The following is a 19,656-nucleotide window of genomic DNA, read 5'->3' on the forward strand; positions in this document are numbered from 1 at the left end:
TTATTGATTTTGTTCATTTTAAGACATATTGTTTGGAACAATATACTCTACAAGTACATCACATTTCCAGAGTGTGTTCTCTGCTAATTCTGAAGTTATGATACATGTTATGAGAACCACCAACACAGTGAATAGGAAAATGGATTCAAAGAGAACTCCCTCTGCTGGTGATTTGCTGAATGTGCAATCCTAAAGGAGGGCTGTGATTGGTTAATGAACAGATGAACTCGTGGATACAATTTGTATGTCTCTATGTCCAGTATGAAGGGAGTTGGAGGTAGGTTCACGAGCCAATGCTACCTAGCATTGGCGCAATGACTGGAAGTCTATGGGTATCTGCTAGCATAGATTTCCAGTCATTGCGCTAATGCTAGTTAGCAATTGCGCTAGCGCTAGTTAGCAACTTCCTTCAAACTGAGATATTCATATAAATATTCATATAAATATTATTTACGGTTGAATAAATGAATGTAAACAAACAAATCTGAATCTATACATACTCCATATTTGAGAGCAAACTAAATATTTGTATGAACATAACAATATTCAACAAGTGAGATGTAAATTGAACAAGTTCGACAGACATGTGACTAACAGAAATTGAATAATGTGTCCCTGGACAAAGGGGTCAAAATCAAAAGTGACAGTCTCAATGGGATTGAGATCCGGGCTCTTCGCTGGCCATGGCAGAACACTGACATTCCTGTCACCAGCAGTATGGCTGGTGGCATTGTCATGCTGGAGGGTCATGTCAGGATGAGCCTGCAGGAAGGGTACCACATGAGGGAGGAGGATTTCATCCCTGTAATGCCCCAGACCATGACGGACCTTCCACCTCCAAATCGATCCCGCTCCACAGTTCAGGGCTCAGTGTAACGCTCATTCTTTCAACAATAAACGCGAATCCGACCATCACCCCTGGTGAGACAAAACCGCAACACGTCAGTGAAGAGCACTTCTTGCCAGTCCTGTCTGGTCCAGCGACGGTGGGTTTGTGCCCATAGGCGACGTTGTTGGCGGTGATGTCTGGTGAGGTACTACCTTATAACAGGCCTACAAGCCCTCAGTCCAGCCTCTCTCAGCCTATTTGCGGACAGTCTGAGCACTGATGGAGGGATTATGTGTTCCTGGTGTAACTCGGACAGTTGTTGTTGCCATCCTGTACCTGTCCCGCAGGTGTGGAATCCCGCAGGTGTGGAATCGACCTGAATACGTTCCCATTTAGGTAATAACCTTTTATTGACTCCAGTTGGTTTGTTCATAGGTTACAGCACCTAAAAACGCAATCCTATACTGTATGTTTTATTTGAGCACACCAGATTTCTAATTTCAATAGCACCAGAATATGACACAACTGTCAGAAGAGAAGAGAGGAGGTTGTAATCTTGGAACAGAGGCTAGAATAACACATGTTGAAAGAGAACAGGTGAGAGAGAGAGAGGGAGAGAGAGAGAGAGAGAGAGAGGTGTGAGAGAGAGAGAGGAGATGTGAGAGAGAGGTGTGTGAAAGAGAGAGGGGGGGTGTGAGCGCGAGAGAGAGAGAGGGAGAGAGAGAGAAAGAAGAAGAAAGAGAGAGATGAAGAGGTGTGTGTGAGAGAGAGGGACCGAGAGAGAGAGAGAGAGAGAGAGAGAGGGACCGAGAGAGAGAGAGAGAGAGAGAGAGAGAGAGAGAGGGAGAGACAGAGAGAGGGAGAGAGAGAGAGAGAGAGGGAGAGAAAGAGAGCGAGCGAGATAGAGAGGTGAGAGTTAGGTATTGTGGAATATAGACACTCACCAAGAAGAAGAAAGAGTACAGCAGGATTGTTGAGGGAATGGAGGTAGGAATCACCTTCACATAAACAGGAGGTGGGAATCACCTTCACATAGACAGGAGGTAGGAATCGCCTTCACATAGACAGAAGGTGGGAATCGCCTTCACATAGACATGAGATAGGAATCACCTTCACATAGACAGGAGATAGGAATCACCTTCACATAGACAGGAGATAGGAATCACCTTCACATAGACAGGACGTAGGAATCACCTTCACATAGACAGGAGGTAGGAATCACCTTCACATAGACAGTAGGTAGGAATCACCTTCACATAGACAGAAGGTGGGAATCACCTTCACATAGACAGGAGGTAGGAATCACCTTCACATAGACATGAGATAGGAATCACCTTCACATAGACAGGAGGTAGGGATCACCTTCACATAGACAGGAGGTAGGAATCACCTTCACATAGACAGGGGGTAAGAATCACCTTCACATAGACAGGAGGTAGGAATCACCTTCACATAGAAATGAGGTAGGAATCACCTTCACATAGACAGGAGATAGGAATCACCTTCACATAGACAGGAGGTAGGAATCACCTTCACATAGACAGGAGGTAGGAATCACCTTCACATAGACAGGAGGTAGGAATCACCTTCACATAGACACGAGGTAGGAATCGCCTTCACATAGACAGGAGGTAGGAATCACCTTCACATAGAAATGAGGTAGGAAATGCCTTCACATAGACAGGAGGTAGGGATCGCCTTCACATAGACAGGAGGTAGGGATCACCTTCACATAGACAGGAGGTAGGAATCGCCTTCACATAGACAGGAGGTAGGAATCGCCTTCACATAGACAGGAGGTAGGAATCGCCTTCACATAGACAGGGGGTAGGAATCACCTTCACATAGACAGGAGGTAGGAATCACCTTCACATAGACACGAGGTAGGAATCACCTTCACGTAGACACGAGGTAGGAATCACCTTCACATAGACACGAGGTAGGAATCACCTTCACCTAGACAGGAGGTAGGAATCACCTTCACATAGACAGGAGGTAGGAATCGCCTTCACATAGACAGGAGGTAGGAATCACCTTCACATAGACAGGAGGTAGGAATCACCTTCACATAGACAGGGGGTAGGAATCACCTTCACATAGACAGGAGGTAGGAATCACCTTACAATTTGAAACCCCCTACTCTTCCTGGGGTCCAGTAACATTAAGGCAGTTATACAATTTAAAATACTACAGGACATTACATTTACATTTTAGTCATTTAGCAGACACTCTTATCCAGAGCGACTTACAGTAGAGTGCATACATTTTATTACATTTTTATTTATTTTTTTACATACTGAGACAAGGATATCCCTACCGGCCAAACCCTCCCTAACCCGGACGACGCTATGCCAATTGTGCGTCGCCCCACGGACCTCCCGGTTGCGGCCGGCTGCGACAGAGCCTGGGCGCGAACCCAGCCCAGCCTGGGCGCGAACCCAGAGACTCTGGTGGCGCAGCTAGCACTGCGATGCAGTGCCCTAGACCACTGTGCCACCCGGGAGGCCCAGCCTGGGCGCCAACCCAGAGACTCTGGTGGCGCAGCTAGCACTGCGATGCAGTGCCCTAGACCACTGCGCCACCCGGGAGGACATTACATTTCATAATACATTAAGTGTGCGTTCCCTCAGGCCATTACTCTACTATCACATATCTATAAAACAACACCATCTGTACGTGTGTGTATAATGCGTGTCTTATCATGGGTGTGTGTGTGTCTGTGCCTGTGTGTGTCTCTTCACATTCCTCGCTGATCCATATGGTGTATTTTTAGCTGTTTTTAAATCTGTGAAGATTTCAGGGCCAGCCGTTCTGCCCTGTTCTGAGCCAATTGTAATTTTCCGAGGTCCCTCTTTGTGGCACCTGACAACACAACAGTAGTCCAGGTGCGACAAAACCAGAGCCTGTAGGATCTGCCTTGTTGATAGTGCTGTTAAGAAGGCAGAGCAGCGCTTTATTATGGACAGACCTCTCCCCGTCTCAGCTACGGTTGTATCAACATGGTTTGACCATGACAGTTTACAATCCAGGTTTATTTCAAGCAGTTTAGTCACCGCAATTTGCTCAATTTCCACATAATTTATAACAAGATTTAGTTCAGGTTTAGGTTTTAGTGAATGATTTGTCCCAAATACAATGCTTTTAGTTTTTGAAATATTTAGGACAAATGTATTCCATTGTCACCAATTCTGAAACTAAATGCAGCTCTTTGTTAAGGGTTGCAGTGATTTCACTCACTGTAGTAGATGACATGTATAGTGTTGAGTCATCCACATACATAGACACACTGGCTTTACTCAAGGCCAGGGGCATGTCATTGGTAAAGATTGAGAAAAAGTAGGGGGCCTAGAAAGCTGTCCTGGGGAATTCCGGATTCTACCTGGATTATGTTGGAGAGGCTTCCATTAAAGAACACCCTCTGTGTTCTGTTAAACAGGTAACTCTTTATCCACAATATAGCAGGGGGTGTGAAGCCATAACACATACATTTTTCCATCAGCAGACTATCAATAATGTCAAAAGCCGAAGTCTAACAAAACAGCTCCAACAATCAATTTCTCTCAGCCAATCATTAGCCATTTGTGTACGTGTCGTGCTTGTTGAATGTTCTTCCCTATAAGCTGAAAGTCTGTTGTCAATTGTTTTTTTCTGAAGTTTACTTAGGGTTGGTAACAGGCTGATTGGTCGGCTATTTGAGCCAGTAAAGGGGGCTTCACTATTATTGGGTAGCGGAATGACTTTTGCTTCCCTCCAGGCCTGAGAGCACACGCTCTCTAGTAGGCTTAGATTTAAAATATGTCAAATAGGGGTGGCAATATCCTCCACTATTATCCTCAGTAATGTTGCATTCAAGTTGGCTTGTCATTGTTGATAGACATCAATCATTTTCCACCTCTTTCACACCCACTTTACGGAATTCAAAATTACAATGCTTGTCTTTCATAATTTGGTCAGATATACTTGGATGTGTAGTCTCAGCGTTTGTTGCTGGCATGTTATGCCTAAATTTGCTAATCTTGCCAATGAAAAAATCATTAAAGTAATTGGCAATATCAGTGGGTTTTGTGATGAATGACTCATCTGATTCAATGAATGATGGAGCTGAGTTTGCCTTTTTGCCCAACATTACATTTAAGGTGCTTCTAAACTTTTTTCTGTCATTCTTTATATCATTTATCTTTGTTTCATAGTATAGTTTCTTCTTTTTATTCAGTTTAGTCACATGATTTCTCAATTTGCAGTACGTTTGCCAATAGCTTGTGCAGGCAGACTTATCAGCCATTCCTTTTGCCTCATCCTTCTCAACCATACAATTTTTCAATTCCCCATCAATCCACAGGTATTTAACAGTTTTTAGTCATTTTCTTAATGGGTTTGTGCTTATTAGTAACTGGAATAAGCAATTTCATAAACGTGTCAAGTGCAGCGTCTGGTTGCCCCTCATTACACATCACAGACCAACAAGTATTATTTATATCTGTAAAGGTTTTCTTCCATAGGTGAAGGAGAGGACCAAAATGCAGCGTAGCCAGTGCTCAACATGTTCAATATAATAACAAGTGAACGCTACAACCAACAAACAAAATAACAAACCGTGAAAACCGTGACAGTCCTATCTGGTGCAGAACAAACACAGAGACAGGAAACAAACACCCACAAAATCCAAACACAAAACAAGCCTCCTATATATGAGTCTCAATCAGAGACAACGACTACCATCTGTCTCTGATTGAGAACCCACACCAGGCTGACATAGAAACAGACAAACTAGACACACAACATAGAATTCCCACCCAGCTCACGTCCTGACCAACTAAACACCTACAAAACAACAGAAAACAGGTCAGGAACGTGACAATATCAAAAAGAAAAGCACTTCAAAACTATTGTATAACCTCTTGTACACTATATTATTAGGCCTATCCTTTGGAACTTTGGTTTTCCTAGATATGGCTACTATATTGTGGTCAATACATCCGATGGATTTGGCTGATGCGTGAACGCAAATTTCAAATCAAATCAAATGTATTTGGTTCCATACACATATTTATCAGATGTTATTGCGGGTGTAGCGAAATGCTTGTGTTTCTAGCTCCACAGTGCAGTAGAATCTAACAATTCACAACAATACACACACATCTAAAAGTAAAAGAATGGAATTAAGAAATACATTTGAAGTCGGAAGTTTACATACACCTGAGCCAAATACATTTCAACTCAGTTTTCACAATTCCTGACATTTAATCCTAGTAAAAAGTCCCTGTCTTAGGTCAGTTAGGGTTATCACTTTATTTTAAGAATGTGAAATGTCAGAATAATAGTAGAGAAAATGATTTATTTCAACTTTAATTCCTTTCATCACATTCCCAGTTGGTCAGAAGTTTACATACACTCAATTAGTATTTGGTAGCATTGTCTTTAACTTGTTTAACTTGGGTGAAATGTTTTGGGTAGCCTTCCACAAGCTTCCCACAATAAGTTGGGTGAATTTTGGCCCATTCCTCCTGACAAAGCTGGTGTAACTGAGTCAGGTTTGTAGGCCTCCTTGCTCACACACGCTTTTTCAGTTCTGCCCACAAATGTTCAATAGGATAGAGGTCAGGGCGTTGTGATGGCCACTCCAATACCATGACTTTGTTGTCCTTAAGCCATTTTGCCACAACTTTGGAAGTTTGCTTGGGGTCATTGTCCATTTGGAAGACCCATTTGTGACCAAGCTTTAACTTCCTGTCTGAATTCTTGAGATGTTGCTTCAATATATCCACATAATTTTCAATTCCTCATGATGCCATCTATTTTGTGAAGTGCACTAGTCCCTCCTGCAGCAAAGCACCCCCACAACATGATGCTGCCACCCCCGTGCTTCACGATTGGGATGGTGTTCTTCGGATTGCAAGCTCCCCCTTTTTCCTCCAAACATAACGATGGTCATTATGGCCAAACAGTTCGATTTTTGTTTCATCAGACCAGAGGACATTTCTCCAAAAAGTACGATCTTTGTCCCCATTTGCAGTTGCATACCGTCGTCTGGCTTTTTTATGGCGGTTTTGGAGCAGTGGCTTCTTCCTTGCTGAGGTGCCTTTCAGGTTATGTCGAGATAGGACTAATTTTACTGTGGATATAGATCATTTTGTACCTGTTTCCTCTAGCATCTTCACAGGGTCCTTTGCTGTTGTTCTGGGATTGATTTGTGCTTTTTGCACCAAAGTACGTTCATCTCTAGGAGACAGAATGCGTCTCCTTCCTGAGCGGTATGACGGCTGCGTAGTCCCATGATGTTTCTTGGCAATTTCTCGCATGGAATAGCCTTCCTTTCTCAGAACAAGAATAGACTGATGAGTATCAGAAGAAAGTTCTTTGTTTCTGGCCATTTTGAGCCTGTAATCAAACCAGTCGAACAAATGCTGATACTCCAGATACTCAACTAGTCCAAAGAATGCCAGTTTTTTGCTTCTTAATTAGCACAACAGTTTTCAGCTGTGCTAACATATTTGCAAAAGGGTTTTCTAATGATCAATTAGCCTTTTAAAATTATAAACTTGGATTAGCTAACACAACATGCCATTGGAACACAGGAGGGATGGTTGCTGATAATGGGCCTTTGTACGCCTATGTAGATATTCCATAAAAAATCTGCCATTTCCAGCTACAATAGTATATTTACAACATTAAGAACGTCTACACTGTTTTTGTTATTAATTTGATGCTATTTTAATGGACAAAAAATGTGCTTTTCTTTCAGAAACAAGGACATTTCTAAGTGATCCCTAACTTTTCAACGGTAGTGTAAGTATTAGGGCAAGCAATGTCAGAATGGCATTGACTAAAATACAGTAGAATAGAATGCAGTATATACATATGAGATGAGTAAAGCAGTACGTAATCATTATTAAAATGACTAGTGTTCCATTATTAAAGTGGCCAGTTATTCCTTGTCTATGTATATAGGGCAGCAGCTTCTTAGATGCAGAGTTGAGTAACCGGATGGTATCCGGCTAGTGATGGCTATTTAACAGTCTGATGGCCTTGAGATAGAAGCTGTTTTTCAGTCTCTCGGTCCCCACTTTGATGCACCTGTACTGACCTTTCTATCTGGATGATAGTGGGGTAAACAGGCCCGGGTGGTTGATGTCCTTGATTATATTTTTGGCCTTCCTGTGACATCGGGTGCTGTAGGTGTTCTGGAGGACAGGCAGTGTGCCCCCGGTGATGTGTTGGGCAGAACACCATCACCATCGGAAGAGCCCTGTGGTTGCGGGCGGTGCAGTTGCCATACCAGGCAGTGAAACAGCCCAACAGGATGCTCTCCTGTACCTGTAAAAGTTTGGGAGGGTCTTAAGGGCCAAGCCAAATGTCTTCAGCCTCCTGAAGTTGAAGAGGCGTAGTTGCGCCTGGCCGTGCAGTCATGAGTAAACAGGGAGTACAGGAGGGGACTGAGCACGCACCCCTGAGGCGCCCCTATGTTGAGGATCAGCGTGGCGGATGTGTTGTTACCTACCCTTACCACCTGGGGGCAGCCCGTCAGGAAGTCCAGGATCCAGTTGCAAAGGGAGATGTTTAGTTCCAGGGTCCTTAGCTTATTGATGAGCTTTGAAGGCAAAAGGGTGTTGAACGCTGAGCTGTAATCAATGAATAGCATTTTCATATAGGTGTTCCTTTTGTCCAGGTGGGAAAGGGCAGTGTGGAGTGCAATAGAGATTGCATCATCTGTGGATCTGTTGAGGCGGTATGCAAATTGGAGTGGGTCCAGTGTTTCTGGGATAATGGTGTTGATGTGAGCCATGACCAGCCTTTCAAAGCACTTCCTGGCTACAGACGTGAGTGCAACGGGTCGGTAGTCAATTAGGCAGGTTACCTTAGTGTTCTTGGGCACAGGCACTATGGTGGTCTGCTTAAAACATGTTGGTATTACAGACTCAGACAGGGAGAGCTTGAAAATGTCAGTGAAGACACTTGCCAGTTGGTCAGCGCATGCTAGCAGTACACGTTCTGGTAATCCATCTGGCCCTGCGGCCTTGTGAATGTTGACCTGTTTAAAGGTGTTACTCACATAGGCTGCGGAGAGCGTGATCACACAGTCTTCCGGAACAGCTGGTACTCTCATGCATGTTTCAGTGTTATTTGCCTTGAAGCGAGCATAAAAGTAGTTTAGCTCGTCTGGTAGGCTTGTGTCACTGGGCAGTTCTCAGCTGTGCTTCCCTTTGTAGTCTGTAATGGTTTGCAAGCCCTGTCACATCCGTCGAGAGTCAGAGCCGGTGCAGTACGATTCGATCTTAGTACTGTATTGACGCTTTGCCTGTTTGATGGTTCGGAGGGCATAGCAGGATTTCTTATAAGCTTCCGGGTTAGAGTCCCACCCCATGAAAGCGGCAGCTCTAGCCTTTAGCTCAGTGCGGATGTTGCCTGTAATCCATGGCTTCTGGTTGGGGTATGTACGTATGGTCATTGTGGGGATGACATCATCGATGGATTGATGAAACCAATGACTGATGTGGTGTACTCCTCAATGCCATTGGAGGAATCCCGGAACATGTTCCAGTCTGTGATAGCAAAACAGTCCTGTAGTTTAGCATCTGCTTCATCTGACCACTTTTTAATTGATCTAGTCACTGGTGCTTCTTGCTTTAATTTTTGCTTGTAAGCAGGAATCAGGAGGATATAATTATGGTCAGATTTGCCAAATGGAGGGCGAGGGAGAGCTTTGAATGCGTCTCTGTATGTGGAGTAAAGGTGCTCCACAGTTTTTCCCCCTCTGGTTGCCCATTTAACATGCTGATAGAAATTTGGTAAAACGGGTTTAAGTTTCCCTGCATTTAAAGTCTCCAGCTACTAGGAGCGAGGCCTCTGGGTGAGTGTTTTCTTGTTTGCTTATAGCGGAATGCAGGTCATTCAATGCTGTCTTAGTGCCAGCCTCTGACTGTGGTGGTATGTAAACAACTATGAAAAATACAGATGAAAACTCTCTTGGTAGATAGTGTGGTCTACAGCTTATCATGAGATACTCTACCTTCCTTAGATATATGCTGTTATTTACACAAATGCATTGTCCGCCGCCCCTTGTCTTACCAGAAGCCGCTGTTCTATCCTGATGGTACAGCGTATAACCAGCCAGCTGTATGTTGATAGTGTCGTCCTTCAGCCACGACTCCGTGAAGCATAAGATATTACAGTTTTGGATGTCCCATTGGTAGTTTAATCTTGCGCGTAGGTCATCGATTTTATTATCGAAAGATTGCACGTTTGCTAGCAGAATGGAAGGACGTGGGGGTTTATTTGCCTACGAATTCTCAGAAGGCAGCCCGCCCTTTGGCCCCTTTTTTTCCGCCTCCTCTTCACACAAATCACGGGGATTGGGGCCTGTTCCCGAGAAACAGTATATTGTCGCGTCGGGCTCGTCAGACTCGTTAAAGGAAAAAAAGGATTCTGCCAATCCGCGGTGAATAATCGCAGTCTTGATGTCTAGAAGTTATTTTCAGTCATAAGAGACGGTAGCGGCAACATTTATGTACAAAATCATTTTTAAAAAGAAGTTACAAACAACGCAAATAATCGAACAATAAAACACAATTGGCTAGGGAGTCATAAAACGTCTGCCTTCTTCTCAAGGCGCCATGTTAGTCATTTCACACATGTTATCCAGATACTGACTGTTAGCACTTGATGGTCAATAGCAGCTTCCCACAAGAATGGGCTTTAGGTGAGGCAGATGAACCTGTAGCCATATTACTTCTACCGTATTTAACATGAGATCCTCTTTAAGTTTTACAGGAATGTGGTTCTGAATCTAAACAGTAACACCTCCACCATTGGCATTTCTGTATTTTCTATAGATGTTATAAACATGTGTTGCTACCACTGTATCAAAGGTATTATCTAGGTGAGTTTCAGAGATTGTCAGAATAACAATGTCATCTGTTACTAGCAAATGATTGATTTCATGAACCTTGTTTCTTAAGCTACATGTGTTAACGTGGGCTATTTTTAGCACTTTTCTGGGATGCTTGCTTGTTTTCATTGCTTTACTGGGAAGCTTAGCAGAAGTAGACATGATCATGTTATTTATGTTAGTGCAGGATGAGCTGCATACAGTGGACTTCCTACTAGGCCACACCACCTCAGTGCTAACAGTATAACTCTGGTTCATACGCACATGATTACTGCATACAACAGCTGTAAGATCAGCAGAAGTATTCAGGACAGTAAGAGGGACATGAAATAGGTTACTTACATTGTGTCTTCCAACACCCATGGGATAATGTACATTTTCTCAGCGACACAATGGTAGGGATTAAGTGAGCTGGGCTTGGGTCATTGATAAGTAGTTGTCTTATAATGCTGTGAACGAATCCAGGAAACCAAATGATTAGGGTGGATCCAATCCTCAAGCAGAGAGCCAATCTTCAGCTGTTCTGAACTTCCCTTCATAATGTCATTGAATCCCACATTAACTATGATAGACTAAATTTCCTGAAGCAGGTTTAAAATGTTTGGGAGCAGCTTATTGATGTCCTGTACTCGTACTCCTGGATAGCACAACGTTTTTGCTCCAGGTACTGAGACATTTCTCACCATTTCTCCAATACAGGAGGCAGGGATCAGAAGTTAGAAATCACCTTCACATAGACAGGAGAAGAATAGTCCACTTTCCACACACACACACAAACACAGGGAGGGGAAAGCCAGGACACCTCCCACACAGAGGAGGAAAGAGGCTATTGTTGTGTGATTGGAACTGTGGGATTTCACTGAGTGCCGCTTACAAAAGGAACACACGCACGCACATAAACACACATACAAGCTGGATGGCACACATACAGACATGGCAGATCAAACAGGCTGTGCGGACTGTGCGCACTCACACACACACACCAGTTGACATGAGTTTCATCCGGCCCGCAAAAACACAAAGACACACACGCACGTACGTGCGTCTCATGGGACAAAAGTACTCAGCTGCAGCGAAGTACCGATTATATATTGTATAATTAGTGTATGACAACACATCAAACACACACACAAACACACCTGGTGACTCACCTCATACAACTATATGATACACACATCTCATCAAATCTGTCTGTACTAGTTATAATTTAGCCAGCCAAGTGTCCCTCTTCATTTTCCTATAATTATACACACACACACACACACACACACACACACACACACACACACACACACACACACACACACACACACACACACACACACACCACACACACTTCCTCCTGAATCACGTACTCGCATTCGCCTGGTTCTCAATTTCACATCTTGGAGACCAGTCAGCGGCAAGCTGATTGCAGGCAGGAATCCGGTAATATATAATAATATATGCCATTTAAAGAGATGCTTTTATCCAAAATGTGATACATTATTACGTGTATACATTTTACATATGGGTGGTCCCAGGAATCAAATCCACTACCTTGGTGTTACAAGCGCTACAAAGGACTGGTTAAATTGCGTTCCACCATGTACGGAGACTCAGGCTGCGTCTCAAGTGGCACCTAATTCACTGGACAGTGCATTACTTTTGACCAAGGCCCATACAGGTCTGGTCAACAGTAATGCACACTATATAGCAAATAGGGTGGCATTTGGGAGACACCCTGAACCGTGAGGAGCACCTACTTTTCTGATCATAATTTCTGATTCACAGTGTAAATATAAATTATTTGATTAACTCTGAGTCTGAACAATCATGTTATCCAATGAAATCGATAGTCCCTGGTCCTTTTATGTTCAGGATAGGATACTGCTGAAATGTGATTAAAACTCTGAATCTTCATTGAAAAGTATTGGCACTAAGTCTGCTGTGGTCTTGCACCATGTCTCTTTCCTCTCAATGGGACCAACCGTGATAAAATAAATGCTAATTAGCCTCAGGGTTTATATGTTATGCAATTTGTTGATATAATGTGAATGATAGTTTCAAAATAAAAAACGAACAAATTGATTAAATAGGCTACAATTTGTACAAATAGTAGGCTATCTAGAACCTAAAGTGGTGATTTGGCTTTCCCCATAGCAGAATCCTTTGAAGAACCCTTTTTAGTTCCAGGTAGAACCCTTTTGAGGTCCATGTAGAACCCTTTACACCGATGTTTCTACATGAAACCCCAAAGAGTTCTACCTGGAACCAAAAAAGGTTTTACCTGGAACTAAAAAGGGTTCTACCTGGAACCAAAAAAAGGTTTTACCTGGAACCAAACAGGGATCTCCTATGGGGACAGCCGAAGAATTCTTTTGGAACACTTTTTTCTAAAAGTGTACAGTGCAGTGATAAGATATATTTAAAGCTAGTGGTGGTCATACATAGATGGACCAACCTTGATGAATAAATACTTTTTTTTTTTAAACGTACAAATGGTTTATACATTTGTTATTATATAAGACCTATAAATACTGTTCAAATACGGACCTAATGTCCACTGACTAGTAATATGCAACATTGGGAGATAAGGAGTCTTTGGTGGTGTTTGACACATTGACGCACATTAGAACCCTGGGTGATGTGTGTTTATGACGGTTGAATTCCTCGTCTGCGGTCAAAACGTCTTCTTTAAAACTTTCTCCAAATAAACGATAAATAATAGGATACAAATGGAATATAGTGGTAGTGTGAAAGTCTTTCAATGATGTCATAATCTATAACAGACCTTACGGTAATTATTTGTGAGTCACGCAGATATTCTTGCAATTCTTGAAGACTTTAAAACAGAAGTGTATATTCAACCGGCATAGGGATCAAAATGTATTCAAGTTATAGGGTTTTAAGTAGCTATAGCCGGTTGTCAAATTCGGATTAAGGTTAGGTATTTTACAGTTTCAGTAGACAACTTTCAGTGAACAACAGAGAACCAGCTTTGAAGTCTGTAAAACAGGCATATCGAACGTAATAAAACGCTGGCAATTTTCATAGAAAATGATTGGACGCACAACCGGTGCGCAATGACAAATAGGCCACATTTGCATTAAAACACAGAATAAAGGACAAAGTTAAAGTGTATGCTATACGTTTTTATAAATGCGGGAGTATAATCATTTTCTCAGCTGGCCGAAAAAAATGAGTTTACCTGGTGCCAATAGCAAATACTATAGGCACCATTCAGGTAAACATCGGTAATACATTTAGATATTATGAAATAAAATATTGTTAATTCCAGTTTAACCTACCCCTGGTTGCCATTTCAGACAGGTGCATGAGCAGCAGAATAGCTGATAGTACATCCAGTATCGGTATGGGAACTTTACCGCGTCTCATGTTCCTTGTTTTGGGGTCAGTTGTCTGTGATCCAGATAGCGCTCCACAGTAGGAATTCCCTCGCGACTCCACCGGTGTTGCTCAACATTCTGCCGGTAAGGAACATGACAGTGGAACCGTGACAGTGACACGGGGTCCCATATCAGATCACTATATCAAAGCAGATGGCGTAAAAAACTAGACTAATAACTGAGCAAGGAAAAGCTGGTCGGTGTGCGTCAACAGACTTCATCTCTCTCGCACTCTCTCTCTCTCTCGCACTCTCTCTCTCTCTCTCTCTCTCTCCTTCACACACAGTCAGGTTCAGTCAGGTTCACAGACGCGAGTAAGGGGGGCTTCCTAACAAGCGGAAGACGAATGAGGGATCTTGTGCAGCGGCTGACAGTCAGTCAGTCAGACCAAGACAATTTTCACATTGATTATAGCAAGCGGGCATTTTCGAGAAGTTCTAGAGAGGTAACGATTCTCGAGAGACAATACTGTTGTCTACATTTTACCTCGGGAGGTCGCGCAGAAAAAAATCTCCTACAGTTGCCCCCATCTATGTAGTGGGTACGATACCGTGGGTAAATCAATTCTTTACAATAAGTTTTGAATTGATTGTCATAGAAACATAAAAACAGGTGCTAATTATTCTAAAAAGGTCTGGCCTATTTTTACAAACGTTGATTTAAAAAGTAAAGTGTTGATTTGATAAAATAATACAATCATATTAAAACACATTTAAATATCTTGTTCGCAATAACTTATGCATTGATTGTCGTACAAACATCAAACATCAAAACAAGTGTAAGTTATTCTAAAAAAAACTGACATACTTTTACAACCTGCATCAAAAGTCGTGTTGATTGTCTAGTAATAATCAGGTTATATAAAATTGTAATTAAATCTATTATCCTCAATAGTTTTTTCATGAATTGTCATAGAAACATCAAACTGAATCCAAACTAGTCAAACCCTCAATGGAACTGACGCAAGACATCCTCGCCATACAAGTTTCTGCTTTACCAATTGTGTTACAGAATTACCTGCGTTGGCATTCAGCACACCACCTCACAGTACTCTCTTAGAGACAAAATATGTAACTTGGCCTTCACACCTCTGGTCCTAACCAAACCGATTGGTTGCTAGGGACCAGGTTGCCAAGTGCCTTATCCCACCGTCGGGTCAGCCAATCACAGGCAGTAATCTTGTGTTTCAGATCCCCAATTCCTGCCGCCCCTTTCAGTCTTCTTCTAGCAGTTGCAGAGAGAGCGTCAAGTCTCCTCTTCCCTGCCCAAAACAACTGGATTCATTGGGGCGGGCAGGGTAGCCTAGTGGTTAGACCTTAATCAAATATATTTAAACTCAGTTTTTCACATTCCTGACATTTAATCCTAGTAAAACTTCCCTGTCTTAGGTCAGTTAGGATCCCCACTTTATTTTAAGAATGTGAAATGTCAAAATAATAGTAGAGAGAATGTATTGGAGTGGCCATCACAAAGCCCTGACCTCAATCCCATAGAAAATTTGTGGGCAGAACTGAAAAAGTGTGTGCAAGCAAGGAGGCCTGCAAACCTGACTCAGTTACACCAGCCCTGTCAGGAGGAATGGGCCAAAATTCACCCAACTTATTGTGGGAAGCTTGTGGAAGGCTACCCGAAACGTTTGACCCAAGTTAAACAATTTAAAGGCAATGTTACCAAATACTAATTGAGTGTATGTAAACGTCTGACCTACTGGGAATGTGAGGAAAGAAATAAAAGCTGAAATAAATCATTCTCTCTGCTATTATTCTGACATTTCACATTCTTAAAATAAAGCGGTGATCCTAACTGACCTAAGCCAGGGAATTTTAACTTGGATTAAATGTCAGGAATTGTGAAAAACAGTTGAAATGTATTTGGCTCAGGTGTATGTAAACTTCCTACTTCAACTGTAATTACACAATGTCCACTTGTCTGCCCAGTGTCCTGACCACTGTTTTAATTCAATGAACTGAGTGACTTGTTCCTGCCAAAATAACTCCACAACCCTGAAGACCTCCACAAACCTGAAGACCTCCACCTGGCTACCACCACAACCCTGAAGATCTTTACTGGCTACCACCACAACCCTGAAGACCTCCACAAACCTGAAGACCTCCACCTGGCTGCCACCACAACCCTGAAGATCTTTACTGGCTGCCACCACAACCCTGAAGATCTTTACTGGCTGCCACCACAACCCTGAAGACCTCCACAAACCTGAAGACCTCCACCTGGCTGCCACCACAACCCTGAAGATCTTTACTGGCTACCACCACAACCCTGAAGACCTCCAAAAACCTGAAGACCTCCACCTGGCTACCACCACAACCCTGAAGACCTCCACAAACCTGAAGACCTCCACCTGGCTACCACCACAACCCTGAAGACCTCCACAAACCTGAAGACCTCCACCTGGCTACCACCACAACCCTGAAGACCTCCACAAACCTGAAGACCTCCACCTGGCTGCCACCACAACCCTGAAGATCTTTACTGGCTGCCACCACAACCCTGAAGACCTCCACCTGGCTGCCACCACAAACCTGAAGACCTCCACCTGGCTACCACCAAAAACCTGAAGACCTCCACCTGGCTACCACCACAACCCTGAAGACCTCCACCTGGCTGCCAACACAAACCTGAAGACCTCCACCTGGCTACCACCACAACCCTGAAGACCTCAACCTGGCTGCCAACACAACCCTGAAGACCTCCACAACCCTGAAGACCTCCACCTGGCTACCACCACAACCCTGAAGACCTCCACCTGGCTGCCAACACAACCCTGAAGACCTCCACAACCCTGAAGACCTCCACCTGGCTACCACCACAACCCTGAAGACCTCCACCTGGCTGCCAACACAACCCTGAAGACCTCCACAACCCTGAAGATCTCCACCTGGCTGCCACCACAACCCTGAAGACCTCCACCTGGCTACCACCACAACCCTGAAGACATCCACCTGGCTGCCACCACAACCCTGAAGACCTCCACCTGGCTACCACAAACCTGAAGACCTCCACCTGGCTACCACCACAACCCTGAAGACCTCCACCTGGCTGCCAACACAAACCTGAAGACCTCCACCTGGCTGCCACCAAAACCCTGAAGACCTCCACAAACCTGAAGACCTCCACCTGGCTGCCACCACAAACCTGAAGATCTTTACTGGCTACCACCACAAACCTGAAGATCTTTACTGGCTACCACCACAAACCTGAAGACCTCCACAACCCTGAAGACCTCCACCTGGCTACCACCACAACCCTGAAGATCTTTACTGGCTACCAACACAACCCTGAAGACCACCACAACCCTGAAGACCTCCACCTGGCTACCACCACAACCCTGAAGACCTCCACAACCCTGAAGACCTCCACAACCCTGAAGACCTCCACCTGGCTGCCACCACAAACCTGAAGACCTCCACCTGGCTGCCACCACAAACCTGAAGACTTCCACCTGGCTGCCACCACAAACCTGAAGACCTCCACCTGGCTGCCACCACACACCTGAAGACCTCCACCTGGCTGCCACCACAAACCTGAAGATCTTTACTGGCTACCACCACAAACCTGAAGATCTTTACTGGCTACCACCACAAACCTGAAGACCTCCACAACCCTGAAGACCTCCACCTGGCTACCACCACAACCCTGAAGATCTTTACTGGCTACCAACACAACCCTGAAGACCACCACAACCCTGAAGACCTCCACCTGGCTACCACCACAACCCTGAAGACCTCCACAACCCTGAAGACCTCCACAACCCTGAAGACCTCCACCTGGCTGCCACCACAAACCTGAAGACCTCCACCTGGCTGCCACCACAAACCTGAAGACCTCCACCTGGCTGCCACCACAAACCTGAAGACCTCCACCTGGCTGCCACCACACACCTGAAGACCTCCACCTGGCTGCCACCACAAACCTGAAGACCTCCACCTGGCTACCACCACAAACCTGAAGATCTTTACTGGCTACCACCACAAACCTGAAGACCTCCACCTGGCTTCCACCACAAACCTGAAGACCTCCACCTGGCTACCACCACAACCCTGAAGATCTTTACTGGCTGCCACCACAAACCTGAAGATCTTTACTGGCTACCACCACAAACCTGAAGATCTTTACTGGCTACCACCACAAACCTGAAGACCTCCACCTGGCTGCCACCACAAACCTGAAGACCTCCACCTGGCTACCACCACAACCCTGAAGATCTTTACTGGCTGCCACCACAAACCTGAAGATCTTTACTGGCTACCACCACAAACCTGAAGACCTCCACCTGGCTGCCACCACAAACCTGAAGACCTCCACCTGGCTACCACCACAACCCTGAAGACCTTTACTGGCTGCCACCACAACCCTGAAGATCTTTACTGGCTGCCACCACAAACCTGAAGATCTTTACTGGCTACCACCACAACCCTGAAGACCTCCACAAACCTGAAGATCTTTACTGGCTACCACCACAACCCTGAAGACCTCCACCTGGCTACCACCACAAACCTGAAGATCTTTACTGGCTACCACCACAACCCTGAAGATCTTTACTGGCTACCACCACAAACCTGAAGACCTCCACCTGGCTACCACCACAACCCTGAAGATCTTTACTGGCTGCCACCACAAACCTGAAGATCTTTACTGGCTACCACCACAAACCTGAAGACCTCCACCTGGCTACCACCACAACCCTGAAGATCTTTACTGGCTGCCACCACAAACCTGAAGATCTTTACTGGCTACCACCACAACCCTGAAGACCTCCACAACCCTGAAGACATCCACCTGGTTGCCAACACAACCCTGAAGACCTCCACAACCCTGAAGACCTCCACCTGGTTGCCAACACAACCCTGAAGACCTCCACAACCCTGAAGACCTCCACCTGGCTGCCAACACAACCCTGAAGACCTCCACAACCCTGAAGATCTTTACTGGCTGCCACCACAACCCTGAAGACCTCCACCTGGCTACCAACACAACCCTAAAGACCTCCACAACCCTGAAGACCTCCACCTGGCTGCCAACACAACCCTGAAGACCTCCACAACCCTGAAGATCTTTACTGGCTGCCACCACAACCCTGAAGACCTCCACCTGGCTGCCAACACAACCCTGAAGACCTCCACAACCCTGAAGATCTTTACTGGCTGCCACCACAACCCTGAAGACCTCCACCTGGCTACCAACACAACCCTAAAGATCTCCACCTGGCTGCCACCACAAACCTGAAGACCTCCACCTGGCTACCTCCACAACCCTGAAGATCTTTACTGGCTACCACCACAACCCTGAAGACCTCCACCTGGCTGCCAACACAACCCTGAAGACCTCCACCTGGCTGCCAACACAACCCTGAAGACCTCCACCTGGCTGCCACATTGACTCTTACTCAGAATAATCTGCATAAGTCAAGTTTAATTTTGGATAAGTAGAAAATGCTGTATTCCACATGTTGCCCTGGACCAGGGTATCTATAATGGGATTTGGTTGGTTTATGATGATTCATATGTGACACTTGAAACATGACATCTGTTAAG

General features: G+C 44.6%; 1 protein-coding gene across 4 annotated transcripts in view; it reads right to left on the minus strand.

The window, feature by feature from the left end:
- The window catches only part of LOC129864192 (relaxin receptor 2-like), a 191,378-nt gene extending 176,986 nt beyond the window's left edge, over positions 1-14,392 (minus strand). For 2 of the 4 annotated variants that reach the window (XM_055936887.1, XM_055936886.1), the window contains exon 1: positions 14,006-14,390. In XM_055936887.1, the coding sequence (XP_055792862.1) occupies positions 14,006-14,093 (88 nt within the window). In that variant the 5' untranslated portion in view covers positions 14,094-14,390. Of the gene's footprint in view, positions 1-14,005 lie in introns of all 4 variants that reach the window. The other 2 variants (XM_055936885.1, XM_055936888.1) reach the window with 2 other exon arrangements.
- Between the last annotated feature and the right edge of the window lie 5,264 nt (positions 14,393-19,656).

This window comes from Salvelinus fontinalis, chromosome 10 (assembly GCF_029448725.1).
Source record: "Salvelinus fontinalis isolate EN_2023a chromosome 10, ASM2944872v1, whole genome shotgun sequence".
Taxonomy (NCBI): domain Eukaryota; kingdom Metazoa; phylum Chordata; class Actinopteri; order Salmoniformes; family Salmonidae; genus Salvelinus; species Salvelinus fontinalis.